This window comes from Lingula anatina, chromosome 1 (genome assembly GCF_051362555.1).
Source record: "Lingula anatina isolate TDL-2025a chromosome 1, LinAna3.0, whole genome shotgun sequence".
Lineage (NCBI taxonomy): Eukaryota > Metazoa > Brachiopoda > Lingulata > Lingulida > Lingulidae > Lingula > Lingula anatina.
In genome coordinates, this window is record NC_141767.1 from 27,291,031 (window position 1) to 27,318,043 (window position 27,013).

At 37.1% G+C, this 27,013-nt stretch overlaps 3 protein-coding genes across 5 annotated transcripts; 2 read left to right on the forward strand and 1 right to left on the reverse strand.

Annotated features, from left to right (window-relative positions):
* Positions 1–1,378: 1,378 nt before the first annotated feature.
* On the reverse strand, positions 1,379–20,590 carry LOC106160302 (sodium-dependent serotonin transporter). Of its 2 annotated transcripts, none has more exons than XM_013536854.3 (14): positions 20,525–20,590; positions 17,542–18,336; positions 16,110–16,244; positions 10,844–11,072; positions 10,039–10,186; positions 9,454–9,588; positions 9,228–9,331; positions 8,876–9,000; positions 8,357–8,469; positions 7,929–8,060; positions 4,165–4,264; positions 3,807–3,907; positions 2,925–3,095; positions 1,379–2,707 (listed from the first exon to the last, which is right to left on the reverse strand). In XM_013536854.3, exons 2-14 carry the CDS (start codon positions 18,302–18,304, stop codon positions 2,618–2,620), a joined length of 2,346 nt encoding a protein of 781 aa, XP_013392308.1. In that variant the 5' UTR covers positions 18,305–18,336; positions 20,525–20,590; the 3' UTR covers positions 1,379–2,617. The 2 variants fall into 2 exon arrangements, with proteins under 2 accessions (XP_013392308.1, XP_013392305.2); XM_013536851.3 differs by lacking the exons at positions 1,379–2,707; positions 2,925–3,095; positions 3,807–3,907; positions 4,165–4,264 and adding exons at positions 5,291–5,743; positions 6,003–6,173; positions 6,375–6,475; positions 7,379–7,478 and having other exon boundaries at positions 20,525–20,584.
* LOC106160308 (uncharacterized) lies at positions 20,518–23,706 on the forward strand. The gene is made up of 3 exons (XM_013536861.3): positions 20,518–21,041; positions 21,682–21,805; positions 22,059–23,706. Exons 1-3 carry the CDS (start codon positions 21,032–21,034, stop codon positions 22,741–22,743), a joined length of 819 nt encoding a protein of 272 aa, XP_013392315.2. The 5' UTR covers positions 20,518–21,031; the 3' UTR covers positions 22,744–23,706.
* Positions 23,707–23,843: 137 nt separating this feature from the next.
* Positions 23,844–26,442, forward strand: LOC147764176 (uncharacterized). 2 transcript variants are annotated; one of them, XM_086999536.1, is made up of 4 exons: positions 23,844–24,094; positions 24,727–24,778; positions 25,437–25,590; positions 26,021–26,442. In XM_086999536.1, the coding sequence occupies exons 2-4, from the start codon at positions 24,727–24,729 to the stop codon at positions 26,385–26,387; spliced, it is 573 nt and encodes a 190-aa protein (XP_086855662.1). In that variant the 5' UTR covers positions 23,844–24,094; the 3' UTR covers positions 26,388–26,442. The 2 variants fall into 2 exon arrangements, with proteins under 2 accessions (XP_086855662.1, XP_086855661.1); XM_086999535.1 differs by having other exon boundaries at positions 23,845–24,094; positions 24,722–24,778.
* The last annotated feature ends 571 nt before the right edge of the window (positions 26,443–27,013 follow it).

The window sequence follows — 27,013 nt, forward strand, 5'->3', positions numbered from 1 at the left end:
GTGGCTCTTCTCCAGACGACACCAATTGTGGGGATTTAGTGTAATGATGCCACTGACTGAGCGGTTTGCTCTCTGTACGTATGTCCAATGCAGATGGAGTCTTGTATAAGACTTCCCTGGCATCTGCTCTCTTCAGCAATAGTTTCCCACAGCTAGGATTTTGCATGTGCTGCGTTGGGGAAACATTCAGTAGATTACCGGTACTTTTGGACCGAGATATACCAGTCTGCCTATCTTCATTGGTTTGGTCGCATGTCTGAATTTTTATGACAGGACAGTTTTTAACGCCAGAGTCTTCAACTTTGTCGTCATTTTGCTCCTTACTTCCACTATGTGATTTGTTTCGTTGTTCTCCGCCAGCTTTTCTTGGTAGCTCACCATCTCGGGGTTTTGGAATGCTTAACTGTTTGCCTCTTTGGGAAACCCTTTCCAGTTTGTGATTGGCTTTCATTTCTTGTGTTTTTTTAATCGTACTTGTATTTAGGTCTTGTGTCTTTCGAGCTGCAGCCGTAGTATTAGCCATGGTATTATCCCGTGGTATTGTCGCGTTTTTCCACTATATTTTGCAATGTTACTGTGATCTTCATTAATATAGCAGACCGAAAAAGAAGAATTGCGTGACAGTCTTAATATCATAGCGCATTCTGACGTCTGCCAATGGAGCTCGTGCCTAAATTACTTCTATTGATTGATATCATCGTCTGAGAATCTTCTGGATGGTCGTTAGAAGATTAACAATCAGACTCATACGTAACTAAAGCCATTTCATCATATCGGCTATTAAATGTAGATATAAAGTTCCAGTGTATCCATAATAATACATTTTATGCTTTTGATATTTTTGGCTGTTTAACCTAGAATTTCAAAGCATATGGATATTTATCTACAACTTGGCGGCCATTATTGGACATATAGCATTACAGTAGGTCTTTCCAATGCAGTATGTCGGTAAATGACGGATCGAATAAGGTGTCGATGCTCGGGGTGTCCCGCTGGGCTAAACTGATTCACAGCCGTGAACTTTATTCCAAATATATTAGTTATTTATCTTTTTTTTATTCTATGTCAACACGTTATTTCATCATTTGTGCATAGTTTCTGAATGATTCTTGGTGTCTGAGGCCGATTTTGATCTGATAATATATCGAGGGATCGTTCAAAGAAGTAAAATGTTCCCCTGTGTATGACGCCTACTTTTAGTAGCTCATAAGACAGACTCACTTATTGGTAAGGTGTACTTTGATGGGTCCAAACAAAGAGATTCGGGTTAAAAGAACACGTTAAAACAAAACAATGGTACTGTTTCGAATTTCGATATGATTGAATTTGATGTGACGCATCACCTTTCAAACCTTTTAATAATATGATGAATAAATATAGGTCACATAAAACTCAAAATATCTTTCGAATTTCTTACGTTTTAATTATAAAACACAACAATACATACACGAACTTCTGTCATGGGATTACTGCAGGAACAACAACATTTACACCAGACTTTTGTAATTAAAATTTGGATTAATCATCACATTTCGCTATAACTATCATTTATTACCAGCAGGTCAGGGATTTGTACCTCTGTCAAATATGAATTTTGGTTATTCGACAGAATTATTTGATGGTGAGAAAATTTGGTTAAAATCGAACTCTTCTTACACAGAACGAAGACATGTAAAACACATTCAGGCACGTGTTCTAGTGTAACAGTAACATTGAACATTTATATTAGTTTTCGTGTCTAAGGTAGACCTATTTAAATAAAATAGCTCTAACTTTTCTTTGTAAACATACCACCTATCACATGTAAACATTGATTTTCATAACAGACGTTTTCAGCACAAGTCGAGGCACTTGAATGCCTATGCTTAGCAGGTACCTGATAATCTACAGTGTACACCTTATACAAACATGTTGTAAGTCCTATAAGGCTTATATACAACTTATGTTCAGCCAAATGCCTGAAACGCAATTGATTGGCGGAGAATGTCATGTTCTTTTTATCTAATACAATTAGTATTTTACCTGCTTTCAAGAAACAACACTACTAACGTAAACTATGTCGTTAAGCGAAAACTTGCTTTTCGTGACATAGATAGTATATACATTTCATACAATTCTGTATTATTAAAGTACTATGGATAGGAACCAATCTGCAATATTTAACATACAGGAGCAACATTTCTATCACTCCATCCTCACTCCTTTCAAACTGATCGTTAAAACTTTGGCAAATTCCTAAAACTAGTCTCATTCTGGTCATCCAGAATTTATTGCTGTCAGATGGAGTAACTGCCGTTAGTTCCGAGAAGGATGCATCTAACTAGCGGTCTTACAGTTTGAGCACCTAGCCACTTTGTCGGCCCTCTTGTACTCCTTAAATTGTAAGTAAATGTGCAGAGAAAAAAAAGGGGCGATCTTTGGTTTTCGACATTTTGGACACCACTGGTTTCCCACTGATTCTCGTCTTTGAAAAGGAAATTGTTTAGACATACACAACCAACACGTCATTTGAAAAGAAAGACAATAATCTGCAAAGCATTATGTATAATACCGAAGTTTTAATAGGGAAAAATTGAGCCTTTTTGAGGAAGAATTCTTTTTTTGTCCATTGGTGTGATTACAAGTAGTGAGTCGCTGGCGCAGAACATATGGCTTCTTTTTCACTTACTGGAGGCTTTTCTTTTGCCTCGATCATTGCAAGCAAACGCTGTAATAGAGTATTGTAAATATTTAAAAAAAAAGACATATCGAAAAAAAAGGTTATCAACCCACGATACAATTTGTAATGTTTACTAAAACACATTGTAATAAAACCCCTTTGAACAAATTATTTAAAAAACGTAAACCTAATGAAATTTCGCGTGTTAAATCAACACAAAAATATTATGAAATTTTACCATCAATGAAGAATAATTCATATATACCTGTTTCAGCCCTCCTTTAGACGTAAGCAACAGGTATACGACGTAGGTTGGTATCGGGATCAGAGACGATAACGTGATCATCCAGCCTATAGCAATAGCCCAGCCAGGGAAAGGTTCGTCGTGGGTGTAAACAGGCGGTTTGTACCCCACGATGGAAAGAATGAAGAGGGTCTGGAAAAGACGGGATCTATTCTGAATTACAGTGACCGATTGACCATTGCTTAAAATTGATTTCGGAAGCAAGCATTTGCACAATGTTATCTTTGGCGTTGTCCGTAATATCGATCCTCTAAGCCCGTGCTGGCAAGCCCCGTAGCCAAAGGTTTTTGAAAAAACAAAACAAAACAAAAAAAAAAAACGAAGAAGCCCTGTAAAACCTTGTAAAGGGTGTCCTAGTCACTTTCCTGGGACCAGCCTTATTCGTTAATTACTGCTAGTTAAAAATCGAGGAGCATGACCTATCTGCCTCAACTTGGCTACGATACTGCCACAGATGGTATATGTGCAAAGCATCATTTGTCAGGTCGGTAGCTGACTAACAAGCAAGAATAGCATTTCTGGTTATATACTAGACTTGTTGTCATAGACTGGGTTCCCATACTTAGATCGATCCGTCTGGATCGACCTAACTCCCTGGGGGTTCACGCTAAATTGCTATCAGCTCTAGAGGTTTAAATGTCTGTCACGCCTACCGAATCAGCTAGGGGTAAGATAATTACCACCTAACAGTTTTACTAGACGTGACAGACGTTTAAGCCGGTTAGTTTGATAGCAATTTAGTGAGACTCCCCAGGGAAATAGATCGATCCAAATATCTGTGGCAATGGTCCCATAAACGCCACAAAAAATACATATACTTATATGACTAATAGCCACACCTACCAGCAGGAATACGGGACTGATAGCCACCCAGCAAATTTTCCAATATATACCAGGTTGAAATCCCAGCATCGTTTCTATATCACCACTGAAACGATTCACCCCTGAAATACAAGATAGAAGGACTTATTGAAAGTCGCCTTTTAATTAATTTTTGGGCGTAGCAACTCTTATATAATCTTTTGTTTCTCTATATCATATGAAGGTTAGACAGATATCTATGTATGAATCTTTCTGATGATATTACATAGGTACTTGTAAATTAACAATTCGACTTTATATAATAATCCCATTGACTTAATAATGAAACGACCGAGCCCGTTTCAACTTTGCATGTTTTGATACCGTACGTAGCACTTACCGTAAAACCAGTTCACCGCAATAGCTTCAATGAAAACGATGAAGAGAATTGAGATGGGGACACCATGTGAGTCTAGTAATACGAACACGTTATATCCGCCCTAGCCGAAAGCAGCGGTGAAAAAGATAAAAAAGGTCTATCGTCAAAACAAATAGTATAATCGGTACGGTTGCCTTGCTTCAGATGTGAAGAAACCGTGCGTGTTTTTAACATTCTCTTACACACATGAGTGTCAGAAGAAAATGAAAGTATAGGGTACACCAGGCAGAGAGGGAATTATACGGGACACATGCTGTGCAAGCCACCACAAATATTTATTTTTCATACTTTCACCACAAACGACAGAAATTAAAGTAGAATTATGAAATTGTGAACATATGAGACCTTTCGGCTTGAGAGGTTTGATTTTGTTTCCTTTATCCAATCAAAAGGGGACAAGTTGGACACGATGAACCGAGCGAATAATAGGGCCTATGTATCAACTTTGTGTTAAACTTTACACATAAAATGGAAAAATACATTTATTTGATTGAATCAATATAAATCAAAGTCTGGATAAAGGTACCATAAAAATTAAAATAGAAATACGACTCCTTTTCACGTTTACTGACCAGTTCAACTTTCCTGCGCCTAGCTATAGATTCCATTTGAATGTCTCTTCTGCTGTGAAAACTCTGGTCCATTGGCTAACATTGGTAAATAACTAAATACCGTTTATTAATTAGGTCAAATAAAAAAAGCTATTTTATATCATACGAACACATTTTCCTATATTTATACACAAGTGCACTGGTTTAATACTTTGACAAATACAAAGTTAATTAAAAACATTACTAGTTTCTAGATAATACTTGCTTAGCAAGATAATAATTATAATCTAAAGGAAAATAAATACACGAAGATAATGACAATACTTAACCTTTGTCTATACGTATATTAAATACATCTATACATCTTTTTACATAACGTTAAACTAATGTATCACTAACACCAGGATATTTAGTTGAACGTTTTTACGCCAAAAGGTAACCTTCGTCTTCAAGAACATCTTTACTTTCTGTAGGCTTATAATACGATCTTTAGAGACCCCTACCGCCATTTTTTCTATAATTTTACAAAGACATGACCGATATCGAACACGGACTGCATTGCAATATCTTAACGATTGCCTTTACACCCTGGCCAGGCCTCTGCAGCTAAGGGATGTACAGTAATCTTAGGGTACACATTTTACACTTTTTTCGTACTCTATATTAACAATCACTACTTTGTATATATAGTGGAATGCTTATTACATATTAAATGAAACTGAAATACACAACATTCCAAGCGTTGACTACGTGATTTTTTTAATTAATCAAAGCACATCTTAAGTTATGCACCAGGCATACTTGTACTACAAGCGGTTCAGAATATTGTGTAATTCCCCCTTTTCTGTCCTTTATAAGCTACAGCAGAGCACATTCATCTTTATTGTCGAAGTCATTTAAATGAAATGCGTGGTGGGCATAACGTACTGTACGCCGTTCGTTTCATCAACTGCTGGTCTTTCTTCTGGCGCCACCATCAACAGCAGACGCTGAAAATAAATATAAAGTTTGCATGTTTCACAGCAGCACATTTACAGATTGTGTCATCTCACCAAACACATTTATTGGACATCTAAATAATCCATCGAGTTAAAAAAATTATTATAACATAATAAGAAAAAACATATAATATATTTATCAAACGCCAAATATTTATTCAAATTGAATTGAAAAAAATCTCAAACTTGTACATTTCCTCTGATGCATCCATCCATTCATTCATTCATTAGTGTTTGGAATTTAACATACCTCTTTAAATTTTCCTTTGGTAATAATAAACTTATATATAATATATATCGGAATTGGGATTAGAGAGGTCGATGTGATCGCCCAGCCTATAGACACTACCCAATCTTGGAAAGGTTCACCAGTAGTATAATTTGGCGGCTTGTACCATACAACCGAGAGAATAAACAAAGTCTGCAAAGAAACATATAAACCATAATCATATCTGACTTGTTAATGCGGTATTTTGCCCCTGCTAGTAACTTCTATTGTTATCGTTAATTCTACTGCACCATTTATTACTTGTGTGATGGATTTAGAATTACCAAAACAAGTTCCACATGTGTTTCATGGAAAATGTCATAATATACAAATATAAAAGTATTGTGTTCTTACCAGAAGAAACATAGGACTTATGATCGCCCAGCATATCTTCCAGAAGATCCCGGGCTGAAATCCTAACATGGTTCGTATATCCTGGCCAAACCGGTTAACACCTAAATTATACACTGGATCGTGATTTTTTAATTCTAATACATTCAACAGATTATTTTTAACTGATCGTAGACCTGTGTTGCACAAGAACAAATATGTATTTTTAAAGACAAACCATATTTTACATTTTGATAAAAAAGTGAAATAAGCACTCTGCGAGTGTATACTAAACTACAGTTTCAGCATTTTTAAAAAACAGTATTGTTTTTCATGCAGTTTAAGCATATAAAATGTAACAAGATTTAAACTTACCATAGGCACGAGCAGCAGTATTTCAAGCGTTTAAGGAAATGGCGGATAATACGGAGGGCGATGCCCCATGCTTATAAAGCAAAGGAAACTGCGAAGTGCCCAGCTTTAAGCTGGAGAAGCAGAGGAAGTAAAAAAAAAAATTAAGCGTTTCATTACAACATTAGATCCCACATATCACCAAAGCGATTTCTCGAAACCTCAAGGGTAGCGCAACTCTTACAGTCAGAGTTGAATAAGCGAGCGATATAATTCTATCTACTGGAAATCGGTTAAGGAGTTAAAACCAGGAAATATGTGTGCGGCAACTATTTTAAAAATGCACAGGCCATGATGCGAAAGCAAGCGTTTTAATGCAAGAGCTCGGCTGTCTTGAGTTACGTGCGGCATGTTTTTGCGTCGTTTATGAAAAGTATTAATCCCGTGAAAACACTCAATCCAAAAGACATTCAAGCCAGGAAAACATTGTAAAACCAATGTAATAACCCACTCCAAAAACTAAGTAGCTACACATTGAAAACCATGCCAAGGAATGAAGAATGGTAGAAAATGCATGTGGAAAAGAGGAAAGGAAACGACTGGTTTTAATATTAAAAGTTCATGGGAAAATAGCGCGTGTCAATCATGCCAAAACCTGCCTGGAGCCGTTCACTTACCATAGCACCAGTTAACAGCTATACATTCTAAGAATACGATGAACAGAATGGAGATTGGAGCACCGTGTGTGTCCAACAGAAGAACCAATGAATATCCTCCCTGGCGAACAGGTGAAAATAGAAATTAACTGAATGAATGAAATTAAAACAGGGATCCACAGACAAATAAGACCAACGTTTTTCAACGTGAATCTTGTCTCCAAAAATTATTATACAGAAAAACAAAAACAAACAAACAAATAAAAATAATTATAAGAAGAAGTAAACTAAGGTAACAACAACATGCAATTATCATGACCAAAGATTGGGTTTGAACAAATAACAAACATTGCAAGATCGATAAAGAAGGCGAACTGATCATTATCATTACCATCTTTACAAGTATTAATAGAATCATGTTTCGCTGAAAACCCATCGGCATTTAGGTTTGGCTCATTGATGGCATTTTCAAGAAGAAAATATTTAACTCTAATAACCTTTACATTTAATGATCTATTCTTACCCCTTCAGGTGTCGTGATAATACAGAATATACAACTGGCATCACTCACCTCTGTGGTCGTTGAGAGAGCGCCAAGGAAGCAGTAGACCATCAGTCCAGCCACGAACAACTCTCGTCTTTTACCCACAGTCTGCGGGAACTCGTCACATATCCCTGTGATCAGTGCTTCAAGCCCTCCAAACTGCAAAATGAGTGTGGATATGATATTTTATTAATCATATTTGATGTTTCAAAGAAAAATATATTGACGCTTCATAATAACGGCATCGGACACCAATTTCTTTGCAATGGTGTAAACTGGGTTTCACCATATTATAAGATTCCCAATCGGTCTTTCGATCAAGTTATTTTTCTGAGAGTCCCTCAAGTTCTGTGTAATTCCTAGAATAAAGAGAACAAAACAGGCAATACATTAACATGCAAAACCCAGCACTGTATAAAATGGTCATGAATAAAGAATATGGAGACAAAACTTACTGTGCTGTCCAGTCCCAAAGTGATTAACATAAGAAAGAAGATGATTGCCCAGAACACGGAACCCGGCAGTGCCGCTATGGCCTCTGGGTACACGACGAAGACTAGACCAGGTCCTGCGAACAAGAAACGAGTTATTGATATGACATGTGTCATACAATCGCAGCAATGACAATGACAATTTTCATTGTGTAAGCAAGACTTGCATGCCATGGGCATACATTGAAATACAACTGCGAGACAGTCCCGTTTCCTTCTTGTTCTTACTGGCAATATGGACGAAAACAACTAATCGCTGATGGCTTTTCGACATTTTCAAAATGAAATTGCGTAACCTGACTTGAGGAAGATACTAAATGAAAAAATTAAATACTCAAAAAGGCCACAAAAGAATAAATGGAAGTTCGCAAGAGAAATCTAATTGTTTTAAGGTAATCATGATGCCAACACACATATTTTTCATTTCAGCTGATATAATATATATCGCTATGACACTGAACCCTATAGCAGGGTACCACCCACCATCTTGTGCGACAGTTTTGATGTCCTTGCCCTCCATGAAGGCCATGTGCCCCAGCACTGAGAACACCACGAATCCTGCCAGAAAACTGGTGGCACAATTGATGGAACTTGTCAGCAACGCGTCACTGGAAGCGTAAAATACAGGGCAAATAGTTCTGGTGCACAGAATTACTAGCTTACACAATACTGTAGGAGTTATTTTTGCTCCGGCGCTTTGTGTATGCAAGTCTAGAGAAGTCAGAATGTATCTAAGTTGATTAATTTATTCGTAAAATGTTCAGCAGGGGTGTTATGTTAGTATGAAGGGGAACTCTCGCATGAAGAATGCAGTTCAGATGTACTTTTCACAAACCTGTAGCAGTTATTATGAAATTTGTTGTAACTTGAAAGTGCCAGCAAGACACCAAAGCCGGGTCCCAGGGAAAAGAAGATCTGTGCCGCAGCATCTATCCAAACCTGAAGATTGAAAAGTACAAATTGCCTTAATACATGGAAAATATATGAAGAAAAAAAGCAAAATTGTTTTCTCTCTGTTCCTCATATTAGTGGGTATTGCAAGATTTCCGTGAACGTCTTACCTGTGTAACAAGTAGCCGGTCCCATTCCGGTCTGAGATAAAAGAGAATACCACTCAATGATCCTTCCAAAGTAACGCCGCGGATAAGCAGGATGAACAGTACTATGTACGGCATAGTAGCGGTAAACCACACAGCCTTATGAAGAAAGAAGAAGTTACATTAAAGGAATGCAAATATTTTAAAATCACTATTTGTTCATGTGTGTGTGTGTGTGTGTGTGTGTGTGTGTGCGGGCACGCGCGCGCGCTCGTGTGTCATTTCGAAAAGGCCACATAATTTGTATATTTTCTTTTCTGTTTTAACTACGTTTCCAGTCATGAAGCCTTGAATACATTACGAAGTATTCAACTTAATGCGTACATAAAGTTTTTAAATTAAAATATGTCAAAATGCATTCAGTGTCTAGTTCATAAAGCGTTTAAACAAACATACACACGTTTTAACAAACACACAAACACCTTTAAAATTGTCAAATCGTAAATTTGATATGATTGTTAACATATTATTTTTCAAATGAAATAAATAGGCCTTCTTTATTTTTTAAATGAAATATATACTTTGACTTTCCTTAAGCCCTATTCTCACCTTGCCAGATGTTTTGACTCCTTTCCAGAGTGCAAAATACACTAAAACAAAGACGGCCATGAGACATAGCGCAATCTGCCATTTGACTGGACCAATGTTACCGATGTCGTCCACATGACCTTCACCTTGTAGCTCAAGAACTCCACGACTAGAATGATCACAAACAAAATATCATATGTTACATTTAACATAGTTGGTCTGCTAAGAATGTATGTGTTGGTTACCAAATACACTTCGTGTCGATTTTTGGATCGTCATTAAATAAAGATATATACTTGTCCACTCACAAACTAGCAATCAAATTATCAATTAGAGACTGGTAATGCACCATTTGTTTTAATTATATTACATTGTACAAGGTCATGATTATTTATGTACCAGAACAGAAATAAATTGATTAGAATTGAATATATTAAAATGACGGTGAACAACTTTGAGACTTCTTCAATTGCAAATGCTGTATATAATAAAAGAAATGATGCAAGTTGCCAATCGGAATACACATGGGATTAAACGAGATTTTACAATACAACCAACATTTCCAATAATACTCACAATATTAAAAGATTGCCGATTTTGTATCTAAAATGGCTAGCAACGGGTTATCAACCGAAAAACGATTGCTTCCTGTTTATTTATCTTTTAAAACATCTGGAACAGTGCTAGTGGAACAGTGTGAAACAGGATATCACATGAAACGTTGCGACTTTTTGTAGATTGGTGTGTCTGTATTTACCGGAAATATTCTACGAAACCAGCAATCTAGATTTTTTTATATCAAAACAGATATACTTATGTAACTTACTAAAAGAATTCGTGAGAAGCAAGCTTGGAATAGTTATTTTTGGCCAACGTTTTGTTTAGCGACCTGTCTCGGAATGTTGTACAGTTGTCCGTGTTCCAAGGGTTTCCGCAGGTGGCCCACGGCACTTCACTCGCCATGGAAGAGAAGAGGTAATAGAACGCCCAGGCGATGATGGTGTTGTAGTAGAATGAGACCCAGGTGGCAATGAAAATGATGCCAAAACCGATGCCTGCAAAGGTTACAAATGCAATGACAATATTTCAACATTAGGCATAAATATTAAGGTACGTGTGAGAACTGAAGAGTAAATTGGCAAGTTTTTTTTATCAAATAATTCATTTGGATAATTCTATTTTGAATCACAAAGCACCAACTATCATTCTTAATTTGGACAGCCTAAATCTAAATTCTGGCTTAATGATAAAGATAAACATTGTCAATAAATTAGAAACAGGTTGATGTTGTTAAAGAATGATGAAACAAATTCATTTAGGTGATCTGTCAATCGGCAGAGGACGAGATGACGCATTTGTCGGGGGCGTGATGATTGGATGGGTAAAACGACCCTTTAAAATGTAATTAATTTTGTGACTTCATTGTCGCTCTTACAACGAAGAGTAAGGATTACTGACAGGTCTGCATTGATCAATGATTATTTGTTGTATCATGGCTGCGATGATCAGGCAAATCAGTTATAGGTCTGACAAATTACCTCTGAATGGGAATTTGTGACTATTAACAGATTTGATGTTTTGGGCAATGTGCTGTCGATGTGAATTAGACTGCAGCTTACCAGTTCGACCGCTGAGTCTCAAAGTGTAAGAATAATAAACGGTCCTATTATCCCCTTAAATTTCCTCTTTTGCAACTTTGATTGTATGGATTCTGGGACGCCAATAATGTTTTGATAAAAAGAAATTCATCACAGACAAAATGAACTCAAGATGGCACCTTCCAACTTTCTCCCCAGGGCTAGTACATGTAATATCAACATGAAAAAATCTCCGTGGTTATTTAATCTAGAGCGGGTGTTACGTATATATATATATATATATATATATATGGTAAAGACGAAACGCAATATTTCTTGAACACTGTCTGCAACTGAGTAAGTCTTTTTATTTTCAGCGAAGCCAATAATCTTCCTCGGACGGAGGAAATTAGATGTAGAAAAAATAAATAGGAGACCGTGTGCTGAGGATGACGCCGTGGCAAGTGTATGTTGTATCCTTGAATACGCAAACCAGATTTGCTCGATTTACCAGAGCCACCTTTTGTATCAATCTAATTAGGGCGAAAAAACATTACATACATCTACGTTTAGTTCAATTTCAAGAAAAGCGTGACTTACGAATAACGTTTTTTTTCTCTTGACTATATTTTTACCATATTTACACTTCAAAACACGGCTATTGCAACGTTGCATCCGGAATGGTCAGCTAAATATTAAAACCAGCAACCCAAGGTAGATGTGTAACAGATCCTAAATACCTAATTTGACGTCAAGGGCCTGTTATGTCGATCCAACGGTCCCAAGCCCGCCCTGAACCCTGATAAAAAGAATGCGTAGTGGTGGGACACTCTTGGGCTGGGGACGTGGTTTGTTTGAAAAAAGAGTTTGGAAACCGTTTTCCCTACAATTCTTCAGAAGTTCTTCTATTTCGACTCTTTAGGCTCATAACAGATAGAAACCCATCCTTATTTCTTGAACTTTAGGATAATTTATTTCGAGAAGATCTATTCTTCAAGGACGAAAAAATACTTCTAAAATTCAAAATATATGCTTAAGAACATGTCAACCCTTTTATGATATGATATGCTATGCGTTACAAACCAAGACGGCCACTGCATTGGATGCGTAACCATGGCTGTGTATAGTTACATCTGTATGCGTACTCTTATCTGGTTCTACGTATTGCTGTTTTTAAACCAAAGTCGTATTAGGTATATTTACACTTAATAGTGAACGAATTTTCTTCTAACCCTGAAATTTGTGGTGGAATTATAAAAGAAGATATTCATAATTGAAACCAAATTACGTTTCAACTATTATTGGTTTTCGACTATGTAAGAAAAAATGCAGTTTTGTTTGATGCCCTAGAGAAAAAAAATAGATGCAAACACCAAACTTTTTTGCATGTATAATCCGAAATTACTCCTAAATCCTAACAGTTCGCTATCAGAACCAAATAATTTTAGTAATATAAAGAGAAAGAGCGCTCTGGGGCAAACCATGGCCATTCAGAGAGTGCATTAGGCCTAACAAAGTCAAATAATTTTTAACTAACGAAATTTCACCAAGTGTTTTATTGTATTGTAAGATGTTGTTTGATATAGCTATTTGGCGATAAACATACTGTAGTTTTACTTTTTCAAAATGTAGCAGAAATTCTGCTAAAACACATAGAGTTTAGCTGCACTTTTGGAGGTCTTTGAAACAAGGCATTACTCTCTTCCGACGCTGGATCGATGTATATGCTCAAGGAATCCTAATCTGCAATTATTTCCGTATACAGCCTTTAAGCTATTTTATGTGTCCCCGACAAGATGATCTTTTGTGTTCATGATTGTAGGTAATCAAGCTGAAAATCTAAGAATTAGCCACGCCAGAAAGTTTAAAGACTTATAAAGGTAAAGAAAATTCATGTCGTTGCCTTGTCAATTTCTTTATCCCGATGCTGGCAACAGGCGTGGTCTTGAAATGCATATTTCTTTTATTTATTTGTGCTTGTTCCGTTCTTTTATTTCACATTCCAAAATCAATCGATTATTCATAAGACAAGACGCTAACATTTGGCAAAGCTAGTCCCTTTGTCGACAGTAACTTGGAAATCGCGCTCAAGATATGGATCGGTTAACGACAAAATCATACGTCTACGGTTTTATCAGATGCCACGGAATCAGAGCCTACTGTGGGGGAAAGTTTAACGACTTTCGAATTGGTTTGGAATTATGATATTGATGTGATTCACCGTAGGCTTCATCATCTCTGGAATTACTCCACCGTAAATATACAGAACATCTCTATAAAGCAACGAGTGGGACAACAATCGCTAAAGCTCCATTTGCAATGCCTGGTATTGCTCCCAATAAAAATGGATAGGAACAACGGGCACTGACCTTTAAAGATAGGGCGTTTTTTTAACATTCAGGAAATCAACCTTTTTATATAAATTTGAAAGTTTTAAGGCTGTTAAAGCATCTAGTTCTTTGTCTTAAAACAATGGAATTATTTCTTAAATGATAGGTTAAAACACAATAAACAATATGAACGTTCAGCATTGAAGTTGGTATGTAGAACACCAACATCGAGTATGCAGGAAACAGGCATACTGTCATTTAAACAAAAAATTTCATTTTCTTATGGAAGTGAAAAAAAACTCGCGTTTGCTAAATTATGATTAGAATCACAAGTTGAAAGCCAGATTCACCGCAGTCACGAGGGATTGTGAAATAATCGACATGTAAAAGGGAGGATTACACACAAGCCAGTTCCATACATCAAGTCACATTTGTATATACATTAGAAACCTGCTTGAGCCCCGCCTTAGTGTCCTCGCTTTCTTTGCCTTCATAATGAAACGCGTTGTTGAGATATACATGAATATCCACAGAACTATAAACATTTCTTTGTAATATATTGATTTCACAAAATTCTTTTCTCCCTAGTTGTTCTTTGCTTTCATCGTTCATCATCTTAATAATGTTCTCTGAAATAAGAACACAGAGCGGGTGGAGAATACATGATTTGTTGAATTTTTTTCTGCTATCAAAAATTATTGCACGTGGTCTGTGGGAGCATCTTCTCTTCTAGGGGTATAAATATAAATTATTATACTATTATCGTTGTTATTGCCATTTTGATTCCAGAACATCACGACTCCAGCTGAGCATGAAATCATCATAAACCCATCTTATCATAAAGGCAAAAACACTGATAAGAAATTTTGTTTGATATTAATTTTATTAGATTAACCACACGATAAAATTAATCATTTGGTTTTGATGTGGCTTCCTGTTCTTTCCCCGTTTTATTGAGAACGGTAATAGTTTTTACGCTACATAGCAAAAACAATGATATAAGGAATGTTGTTTATGTGCAAAGATTCCAAGAATTTGGCTTCTTGAGGTTGTGCTTTTGTCATATCTTTTTCCCGTATGTCTTTATACTCAAGAATAAGTCACAGAAATGTTGGAACCAGTGAAATTTTTTAAATGACCGTCGGGAGTTTACCGTTTCACTGCTTTTTCTTAAATGCCGCAAAAAGCCTGAGAGTAAAAAACGAGACTTTCCATTAAGTACACGCCCAAATGTCATTACAAAATGACGGAAAACTGAACAAATCAGAGAGGTCGATTAGAACACAGGATAAAACACTCACCTTGACAGTACGGCATTCCATTTCTCAGAATTGTAGTTTAAATACCAGCACAACGTACATTTTTATGTTTGCAGGAGAAACAATAAGTATTTTTCTAATCCGTCGGAATTTGAAGTGATCTATCATTTATGCTATTAAATAGATAGCAAACTACGAATTTGACAACATATAACAATAATAGAGGCGGCTCTGTACATGGAAAAATCAACCATACTGAGATCAGAAAATTTGACCTCACCTAACTTTCGCTTCCCTCAGCTTGGACCCGAAATTTCGGGAGCAATTTACCACCAGTAATGCTACTTTAAACACATACATATGGACATCTGTAGACCATTTGATTGTTGTCGACAAACCGATCTTTTAACCCCAGTTACTGCTATCAAACCTGATAAAAAGGATGAGTGATGCTCATACTTTTGTAGCTGTTTTATTATTAGATGTAAAAACAGGGAATTGGCATTTTTTATGGTTTTGATGATAAAAAGTGAAAGTAAAAAACGATCCTTGCCCTAACGACTTTCAGTCCACCCTCAGTTTAAGATAAAATAAACCATGCACGATTGTTTCTATATAAACACATGGGATGAACTTGACTGTAGATTGCAAATTATTCATACAAAACACTTTTTTCGGAAGCAAGGTAATTGTAGTGTGTTAAAATATAACGCCTCCTCTGTTCTTGTTATCGTTATCTGTATTATTCTCATATGCCACTCTGATCAATTCACAAACCAGGATTGATTTACAAATCAGAGTGTCCTCACTGATCCTCAGACATCTTGATGACTTATTACTTGGACTATTATTCATTTGAATTCAAAATATAATGAGTTGGAAAGCCGCGTTGTCGAGAAATTGCTGACAAGGAAATCGATGATTACCTTTGAACATCGGACAAATTCTCTTCCACACCGTCAAACAGCCGCTTCGCTGATACTGCCCCAGGGCTAACTCCATGTAGAATAGGGGGAGACCCCCGAAGATCAACATCACGATATATGGGATGAGAAAGGCCCCTGGAAAGAAGAAGAAAAACAAGCGTAAAATTGGGCTGTCATATCGAACTTAAAATCTAAGAAAGGGTGAACTTATTTGGCCGTCGTCCCGTTAAAATTGAACATATGATGGCAGGGTATCGAATACAAAGTTATTTGCTGAGATGGAAAAGACTGGGGGAATGGTATGCAATTTCCATTTGATTCAACAGCCTTGAGGTGCTGACAAGAACGGATAATGAAAAAACTCACTGAGGATAGGGTATCCAATAATCAGTGAATGTTAAGGAAAAAACATGTTTGATCGCTTTTTAGAAAGTTTCCGTAATTCATTCAAGCTTTAAATAATTATTTTTACGCGCCTCGAACACGTTCATCTGTTCAACATGTGAAACAGTATAGCTTCATTCGTTCACATCAGCTATTTTTTCAAATTCTGGCCTGAAATTCTATGCTGAGATAATAAATCGTTCACGTGTATCTAACTAATTGACAATGTTTTTTTCTGCTTCACGAATGTGCCGTAAAACTAGCCCAACTTGTTCTACGCGGGTTTAAAAATGTGAATTACTTTAACAACGGAGTTGACTACAAATTACACAAATTTGCGGGTTCATGTTTTCATTGTAAATTAAACCTGCGGCCTTTGGCGTTATAACAATCTCTACCATGCCTTAAAACAATGGCTTGTGTGAAACAAGAATTGGCCTCGGCAGGACTCTTGGTTTGTTGCTGAATTGTACACAGATTAGAGCGGCAGAGCAGACATATAACATATACAAGTGATTGTGACGGTCACTTCATATTAAAGTGGAATTCAGGTTATACTTTTATTTCATTTGACATTTCAATGCCAGAATAACTCCCAGTCGTCATAAAAGCCTATTTTTCTCAAAACACAATACCGTTATTTTCTCCAACTTTCCCAAGTAGGTGACACGATTTTAGCACAATAAGAACACATGCTGGTCTCAGCTTCGTACGTTTAAAAGATAAGATTTAAAAAAAAACAGGTTAATAATGCGCGGAAAAGAAAAAGATTCGTACACGAGCCTAATGCGCACTAGTCTTAAGCCATACCACCACGTGATTTCGCCTTTCTAAAGTCGTCTTCATTGCGTTTATTATTAAAACAGTATGTGTATAGAACTATTTTTCTGTCCAAAAAACTAATAGTATCCGACCTAGACCAACCAAACGATGCAGTGATTTACATGTACAAATATACATTGTAAATCCGAATTAAATGACTCTTGGTGTTTTCAACACAATACTGACCACAGAGCATTGATGGGCAATATTAGGTGATAAAACTTACCCCCGCCGTTGGAGTAACAGACATAGGGGAACCTCCAAACGTTTCCCAAATCCACGGCAAACCCGATGACAGAGAGAAGAAAGTCCACTTTTTTCCCCCAAGTTTCTCGTTCCGGTAACTCAGCTTTTTTGGCATCTTTTGTTTCGGCTAGTATTTTCTTTTCGCCATCTACAGTTCCATCCAGGACAACTTTCTGAGTTACAGCTTGTGAGGACATTGTGTCTATGTTGTCAGCGACCGGTGCTGAACTGGTTTCTGAGCAAGAGTTGTCAAAGGACGAAATTCTCTTCACCGTCCCTTCGCGCTCATGTGTTGTTGCTTCTGGGAAAGGCTTTAGATTTACTTCAGTGTTTTTCACCCCTTTTCCCTCTTCGTCCTCGTCTGTGTGTGCGCGGTGGACATGTGCCAAGTGGGAATCAGAGACTTTCCCTTGTTCAGTTTCAGGAAAAGCTAAAGCGCCCTCTGGCGGCAGATGGGTATCTGACTGGAAAGCCGCATTGTAACAACCTTTTGATTCAGAAGAAGATCCTTTTATCCCTCTCTCATTGATTTTATGCGAGTCTTGATCACAGTTTTTGACGTTTGAATCTTTAAACAGTGGATTATCATAAGCCATAGTAGACTTCTTCTGCACTTGCCGGTCATATGGAATAGAGTCATGTTTGGGTACTTTAGCGCGTTGATCTGACAAAACCTTGTTTATTTCTTGATACGCAGAGGCAGTTTGCTGGGGTCCTTCGGTAACAGGATTTGTTTGAGACATGACGCTTACTTGACGCACTTTCCGCTTCTAGCCTTGCATCAGGAAATAATATTAAGAAAAAAAAAGATTAATAAATAACCCTTTAAAGCACTTGCTCTTAAGCATTTTATCTTTTTAAGGTTCCAAGAAAATCGTTGGGAACAATTGGAGGAGGAGGGGGAGGAGGGCTAGGAGGAGAAAAATCAAGGAGCCTATTAAAATATTACCTTTTTTGCCCTACACCAGGCCATTCTGACTATACCAGTAAGGTAAAGAAATACGCAAAAATATTTTACGATTATTTATTGCCACCGAAATGATGTATTCACTCTAATTTTTTTAATAAGACATATAAGACAAATTGTTAGGAGACAGGACAGAAGAATTATGCTGATAATATTTCAAATTGTAAATGTTGCACTGACTGCTGACAGTTATGAATTATTGCAATTCTGTTGTGATATAAGTACACATTCCCTTAAGACAACTAGCTGAAGAAAGTGAGCATCGCAGAAGAGACACATTGATAACGAATCTAAAACAGCGACTTCACATTACGCACGGATTACATGCATTAATCGATGTTTTGGATTACCCGATTAAGTGCACGTAAAAGAACGTAATTGAACGCTACTGAAACCCAGGCGCTGCGCTTTGCAACACGGATTTCCAGGGGCAAAGTTGTACTTGAATGCCGACCTCACGCACCTGTCTACCGGGGGAAGCGCTATTTATTACCTCACCCCTAAAACAATGATATGTTCCGCTTGTTGATGACGTAATTGTAGATATATGTACTTGTTAACACACTCACGTTATAGGGGATATTTGGGAGTCACGTTTTGATTGATTGTCTACCCTGAAGGCGCTGTTAACGGTATTGAACTTTCATACATCAGACATTTCAAAGAATCTCTCTATCGTCCTTAAGTCTATCGCAAGATCTTATATTACTAAGATAACATTGTGTTTGAAGGGATTTATAACCCTGGTCTATTAGGGAAACGAAATTCCCAACATTTGAAATATTTTTGTCACATTTGTTTTCAATTAAACGGGTTCATCCTTGTTTTAAATCACAAAAAAAACCACCTTCCGTTCGTAAATATAGCATAAAAATGATTGACTTTTTTATTTAAAAGCTAAATGGTAAAGAGGTAAACATGTGTCAAATAGCGTGAGTTCCCAGTATGATTGCTCTGTGCGCCATTTTCAGCATTTCTCTGGATTTGTATTGAAAAAAAAAAGTCAAAATACCAGATTAAGCTTCTTAATGGTACTCGTCGGCAGAGGATTACTGTAGGGCCGGATTTGAATCTTATCAAATTTTCGAATCTTATAAAACAAGTTTTGTATCATGTTTCTAACTGGACAAAATAGAGAGGTTGATACTGGTTTTTACAGAAAAAAAAGCATCCAACGAGTTTTAACAGTGTGCAGTCATCACCATCACCTCTATCAATTCAATGTCCTTTTCTCGACACTTAACATCAGATTTTTAGGCGGAAATGTAAATTTCTATGAATTTGAACAATTCCCCACGAGTGGTGATGACAACAAATCCGTCGCTTTTTTCCGTGGGCCCAACACTGGCCTCTGGTGCCCTGCCACCCTGTGCAACGAGTTACCTGCATAATGTTGACATCAGTTTTGCCAAAGTATAGACACCGATACTTACAATGTACGCACTTTGTCTTTTACTAATGTTTTATTTTCTTTGAAGTTAATATTTCCATTGAATAAAGAATGAGGTTTATTTCCGTGATTATCTTTTATTTCACGATTTAATTTTATCGTACAATAGGAACGTTGCAATAGCTACGCAGGTAACATGTGGCCAAAGGTCGCAGGCCACCGGTGGGCCATCGTGGCCCAACAGAAAGACTGCCTTTGGCCCAATGTTGGCTCACCAACAGTGTGCTATCTAAGGTGCATCAATAGGCGATTGGTCAGTTGTGGAAAAAGGTGGATTATCTTAATCCCTTCCCGGTTAAGCCTCTGTAAGTGCCTTCAACATAACAAAGCATCTACCTGTAGAGCAAATAACAAAAGCAGTAACAAATTCGTCACAGTCGGCTAGATCGAATGTGTGGCTGCCACTCGAAATACTGATACGACACTATATAGAACTCGACATGTTTGGTTAGTGCTAATAGATGCACAAGTTTCTACAACTCTTCATCAAAATGCATTCGTGGTCAATGTTTTAAAATGCGAGACCAAGTGATCGCACGTTTTTACCTGCTGGATGCCCCGTGTCCGTTCAACCTTTGCTTATGTAGTATGTTTTATATGTAGGCCGAACAAGGTGAATATGTTTTTTTTTTACAGTTAAAGCAGTGCAGGTATATTTTCCCTTTACCTGTGCTCAGTGATGCAAATCAGAACAAAGGACCTACAACAGTATTGTCCTGAGCAATAGTGTCAACCCTTCCACGACACCCGACTCCAATAATCGAAAGGGCGTGTTTAGTTAAGGCATTTGCATGTGCAAAAGGGACGCAGTGCACGCCTTGGGTGTGGTAGACGCACGACCACGAACAGTTTTGAAGCAAGACTCGTTTCATCTCCTGAACGGTAGAAAGAAGAGAAAATTATGTGATGGGAATATCAAGTGACGCTTCTGACGAAACATCATCGCTGTGTATTGTATTGAAGGTGCCCCAGAATGACCCTTTGACAACTCTTGAGAGGTCTTTTAAAGTCAAAGAGTGATAGATAGTGTTCTAGCTCTGGACAAGAGAAATCATGTCCGAAAGTAAGTATATAATTTCATGACGATGACGTATGTGCTTGTGTATATGTCTGTGCGCCCGTGTGTGTGTGTGTGTGTGTGTGTGTTTGTGTGTGTGTGTGTGTGTGTGAGAGAGAGAGAGAGAGAGAGAGAATTATGAGTTCGGAATTATGAAGTCGTGATCAACATGCAAAAGAAATGTTAAAATTCAGTCTTTATCAAGCTCACAGAAAGAAAAAAGAAAGGAATTTACCTACATGGCATGTAGGTTACGAGTGACATGTAAACACAATGTCAGGAACCAGTCTCAATATGGCTGCCTATTGTAAGGTCGATAAATCCTCCATTATTTGGGTTAAAAGTTGGTTGAGCTTTATACCTCGAAGCTTTCTTATAAAACCAAGCCTTGTTCGTTGCACACCTCTTCCATTCTAGCTCAGTTCAACAGATGGGAGTTTTATTTGCATTCATACTTTTCTAAAAATTTAATAAGGCTTACATTTATTTAGTCTTATTGGCGATTATTTGTGTAAAATAAATAGGACCCCTTGTGGAACATCAGAAATTTAATGACACGAAGAAGCTTAAATATGATAGAACTACAGCGTAATCTTGATGTGAAGACTTGACTGAAATATAACAGTGTGAAACGTGGTTATTTCAGATCAAGGCAATGAACCACCTATGCAGGCCGGGTTGTCCCAGGGAGTGGTCACAGCTTTAGCAATAGGGTGCAGCGTACTCTTTGTCCTGCTTGTTATTATTATTATTCTGGTCATAATACTCAGGTAAATGTATTGGGATCTCTCTCTCTCTCTCTCTCTCTCTCTCTCTCTCTCTGTATACCAGCTTGGAGAGAGATACAAGGATTTTTCAATCTAACGCTGGACACCTACATTGCTGCTCAAGCACAAGAAAAGAGTAGATAACAGATGTAGATGCCAGGAGAAAAATTAATGCATACTTGTAGTATAGTTTTTATAGTTCGTTTTAAACAAAATAATGGCCTCCATATACCCTGTGTTGTATTAATCATTACAGGCGAATGAAAAATGACAAAGACGAGACACAATCAAGAACAGAAAAAGCACAATCAAAAGCAGCGGAGGAAGACGACCGAGGTCCGCTTGATGTGACAGACGTAGCACAATTTGAACCATCGAAAGGAAAACAACTGACACAATCGGGTGCTGAACTCGATCCCGAGTCAATTTTTGTTGAAGATAAGGAATTTAACAAAATTTCAGACAAGGACACCGGCGAGGCGGAAACCGAAAAAGAAGTAAAGAGGGAAAACGGCACAGACGCAGTGAAGGCGAACACAAAAAATGATATCGATAAAAAACGAGAAAGCCAGACTTCGTCGAAAAACAAACCAAAGAAATATAAGGCACCCATGCCAAAAGTGGAAGTTGAACTTAATGATGAAAGTAAAGAATCGTCCGGCAACGATGTGAAATATAAAGATGCGGAAGAATATTACGCTAATTCTAAATATGCAAAATTTGCAGAGTTCAAGGAGGCCTTCAGGGAACATAGAAGAAGCCGACACAGAAGCATGGAGGCTGAAAATAGACCTTCAAAGAAAGAGCGGCATGGTAAACGCAAAAGAAAAAGCAGACGATCGGAGACAGATGCCTATGACAATGCGGCATTTAGTGGCGAGCTGAAGGAGATGAATCCGGATGAAGATTTGGTTTTCGTTAGTCCTGACTCTGAGGTTTAGCGGTTTGAGTTCAACAAATAGATTGTCAGATATAGCGAATGCTTTTTACCAAAAAATATATACACCGCATCACACGAAGAAACGAAAGGCATGTTTAGAACTGAAACAATGCTGGTGACGTCTTGCACAGCAATCTGCACAACTCACTGCCATTTGCCGTATAGGTCCCTATACATTATCACATTATGTCAACGTTACGTCATATTATCACATTTCAAAACTTCACTTAGCATACATTGTTACTATGTGAAGAAACTGTGAAGATAAACACATATTTAACCCTATATTCACTCGGCATTCTCAACAAACTACTCATTTTTTAGCGAATGTGATTTAGTTCGACCTTTAAAAAGACAATATTGCGATATTTTTTTGAAATTGATAAAACGCTTGCTATTAAGCACACAAAAGAAAGATTAATATAAAAGAGATGTTATATTGTGCCAACCTGATATTCAGTAAAGTGATGAGGTCTCTTATCTGTCGAGAACATGTTTAGATGAAACATTCTAATTCTAAGGCAAACATCTAAAGGTAATTTTCATCTACCCATTTAAAGGAGAGGTGCCAATAAACCCTCACACTTCGGGTGCATATTGTGTACGAATGCCATCAAAAAACAAACTGCAATAGAAAAAGCGTGAGTGTGCCTTAATCTTTCTTTCAATATGTCATTTATCAACAGTGTCAACATGGACAGCGTAAGATTAAGAGCAAGTGTAATATTCTGTATGACAGATGAAAACATAAAGATGATAACTTTTATTAAGTTTTGAAGGACGTTTTCTATCTTATGCTCACACATGTCGTGAGCGGAAATGGCTTATTTCTGATTATTGTAAGACGTCCGCATGAGTTTTTTTGGGGCGAATCCTCTATATTTATATTTATATATGACCATCACGTTAAACCAATTTGAAATAAATAAATAAATTTGACAAATGTTTATACCAAAAAAAGCTTTAAGTAAAGGTTCTCTTTTCTCAAACAACCTGACCGCCAGATGTCATGCACACTACACAAAATATAATACTGTACCGCTTTATCTTCTTTTAACACCTAAAGGTCGGTGGCTGCATGCTAGGCAATCCTTTTCCTTGGCACCGCATACTTAAACCTCTATCTCGCTCTATCAGTCTTTCGTGACGAGAGAGAATAATGACGACCGAGGACGCTTATTCTAACCTGTGTAATATTATCGTTCTGTGATAAAAAGGCCGAGATAAGGTGTTATAGCCGAGAGGAAAATTCTACAAATTTCAGCATGTCCAAGTGTTTTCAGAGCATTTCTCACCTGGGTCAAAGTTAACATGATATTTCGTTGAAATACTGCGCGCGAGGAATTGGAAAGGTCAGTAGTATTCAATTACACATCAATTATATATTTTAATGACTGACCATGACAGCTTACAACAATCGTAGGTGTGCTTTTCGTTTGATAGGGCCAAAATGTCGACCCAGAGGTAAATACATCTGAAGGTTCAATGTTGATGTTTGACCTCGTATAGCGGTAAACAGTCAAAACTCGTTCAGGTGGATTAGTGACATGAAAAAATGCGACTATATGACACCGACGCAGCTGACACCCAAACTGTGTCACGGAACAAGATATCATTTACTAAAGCTATGCAACGTAATGTAATCTTTTTGTTCGAAAATTAAGAAATCCCAACTGTCAGACTTAGCGATCCCGGGATTAAATGGAGAAAGAGGCACAGTAAAACTGATAGAAAAGTTCCCCACAGTTATATACCTTTTAGTAATATGACCGCAACTGGAATGAAAATCTCTTTTTGTCATAATATTGTTGAGTGACATTGGTTAATGCAGTGAATGAATCGTTTAGCGAAAGGCAATGCTAACTCAAGTGACTCAGTTATTGGTAGTTTACCTTGACCTTTGAAAATATGTTGCTTTACTGGTAGTGAATAAGCCAAAATGCTTACCAGTATATAATTCATGCGTTTATTTCATTAAGTCAAGATGACCACTGATGCCACGTCAAGTAACGTCACCTTCCTTCTACCAGCAATAGGTATGTATAGAAATGTATGAAAGAAACGTTCTTTACATGCGCATTTATAAACAACCATTCACAAGTCGGGTTTGCCTCAAAGGTTTGGGAGGTATCTGTGCATTATATTATTTAACTTTTATTCTACGCCTCGCTTCGTATACATGGGGTGCATGGACACATTTCACTTAAACTGCAGTTTATGCTTAAGAATATTTCATCGATATGGAAACAAGCGCCCAGGGTTTCAGAGGACACTGGGAAATCACCTTTTAACTATCAGTTTGCAGATGCATATTGATGGTAGAGAGATTCGTTCCGAGTGTCCTATGATCAAGGAGTTCCAGCGGCTGGAACTCCTTGCTATACTTGAACTAATAACATTACCTGATACATGATATCATATATATGTGTAGTGATGGTGCATATCTCTATATGTAATATTATTGCTATTTATATGTGTAGAAGTTTTTGGGGTATTATTACTGTTATTTATCTCTGTACATTTTCTCCAGCTCATTGTGATGGAAAAAGTATGAATAAAGATCTACTTTTATATTACCAAAGTCCAATGCAATAACCATTTTATTAAAAAAACTACAGTTTATTCACTGGCGAAATTTTAAGTAATATATTTATTTTCACACACTTTTTGTCTTGTGTTTAAATTTTCATCTAGGCCTATCTCATGATGACTCTCATGGCAACAAAAGGCCTTCTGACCAGATGGACGTTCACGGCTCTCTGAATACAGGAGGGGTGGCTGGAATAATTGTTAGCTGTATAGTTGTGCTGCTTATAATACTCATTGTAGTACTAATTGTCTGGAGACGGTGAGTATTTTGGCGCTTTATGATGATATTGGTGGTTTAATAAACGTCTGGAACTTTCATTTTTAATTTCTCAAAAATATGTCTTTGTAATTTAACAAAATTTCGCTCCATACCATGTTTCCTCTAGGTATTGCTTCTGTACTGTAAAAATTATATCTCTATGGCTTAAATATATTCTGCACAAGAATGTAAGTCCATAAACGGCTTGCAGAGATTGTAGTCTGGATATGACATTCTTTCAAATCGACGCAACCTCTCAATGGGCAACATATCCTCACATTAACGTTGCAAAAGAACTTTTCGAAAAAAGTAAAAAAAAAAAATCTTTCTCTGTGCTTTCTGTGCTACTTAGATCTGTTAGAAAGTGTAATCGCCTTTTCAATTTTTTTTTCAAGTCAAAATTGAAGAAAAGTACTTATTTCTGTTGCAGAAAGCTAAAACTCCACAGTTTCCCATCATCAGATCTTAGGATATTTGAGAATTCAAAAGAAGCGAGTAGTAATCCGGGCTTCACGTACGACGACACAGTAGACAGTTCGCCTGCTAAGGACGTTGGTATTAACCACAACAACAGCGGTAGTGGAAATAACAACGAAAACATACCAAAAGATGCCAAGGACACGGATGATACTGCCAGCGATGACACGGACTTTAGCGTAGGTGCAGTGCGCGCGCAATTTGATCCTGGTAGCACTACTTTACTTACTTCTGGGAGAGACCTGACAACCAGCGAAAAAAACTTAGAAAGCAGTGGAGCACCAGATTTGAAGAAAGGACACAAAGAGACAGCTGTATGATCCGACAAAAAATAAAAAATAAAATAAAATAAATAAATAAATAAATAAATAAATACGCGAGGAGAATGAATGTGTAGATAATGCAAATACACTAAAATATTCAATGAAAAATAAGCTGTATATAATAATGTTTAATATGATATAATATGATATGATATAATATGAGATATCCAATTCTATACGTAATGCTAAATTGAAAATAAACCTAACAGATATTATGAGAGAGTGAATGTTTCAACTCATCCAGTAGTTTCATGTCACAAAGGATTTAAAAAAATTAATACAGTTATATATAATGGGTCTCCTCTCTGCGATATCTGACCGTAAATCCAGAAATAGTTCAACTTTTCCTTTTATCTAACAGATACATGTATCGTGTTGACAGATATGGTCTCTTGCCCGAGTGAGTTTTCTTTCGAAGAACCTTCATGACGTTAAGGAGTCTAAGTAGCTATCAAGCGATATACTTATGAAGTAGTATAATTTGGATTAACGTTTGCTACCTTTGGGGCGATTTCGTTTGTGAAGCTATTTAAATGAAAACGTAAATTCACCCAACCTGTCATCACGTATAGTTCATTTTAGGCATGCAGTACCTCGCCCGTTACCAGTGTGGTGTTTTCAGT

Bases quoted from the DNA above. Each gene is read 5' to 3' on its own strand.
- LOC106160302 (XM_013536851.3), bottom strand. From the start codon at position 18,304: ATGTCTCAAACAAATCCTGTTACCGAAGGACCCCAGCAAACTGCCTCT. The intron at 9,001-9,227 runs GTTTGTGAAAAG...TTACGCTTCCAG, and splicing joins TTTCATAATAACTGCTACAG to TGACGCGTTGCTGACAAGTT. The intron at 6,174-6,374 runs GTAAGAACACAA...GTTTCTTTGCAG, and splicing joins TAAGTCCTATGTTTCTTCTG to ACTTTGTTTATTCTCTCGGT.
- LOC147764176 (XM_086999536.1), top strand. From the start codon at position 24,727: ATGACCACTGATGCCACGTCAAGTAACGTCACCTTCCTTCTACCAGCA. The intron at 24,779-25,436 runs GTATGTATAGAA...ATTTTCATCTAG, and splicing joins CTTCCTTCTACCAGCAATAG to GCCTATCTCATGATGACTCT. The intron at 25,591-26,020 runs GTGAGTATTTTG...TTTCTGTTGCAG, and splicing joins GTACTAATTGTCTGGAGACG to AAAGCTAAAACTCCACAGTT.
- LOC106160308 (XM_013536861.3), top strand. The intron at 21,806-22,058 runs GTAAATGTATTG...TAATCATTACAG, and splicing joins ATTCTGGTCATAATACTCAG to GCGAATGAAAAATGACAAAG.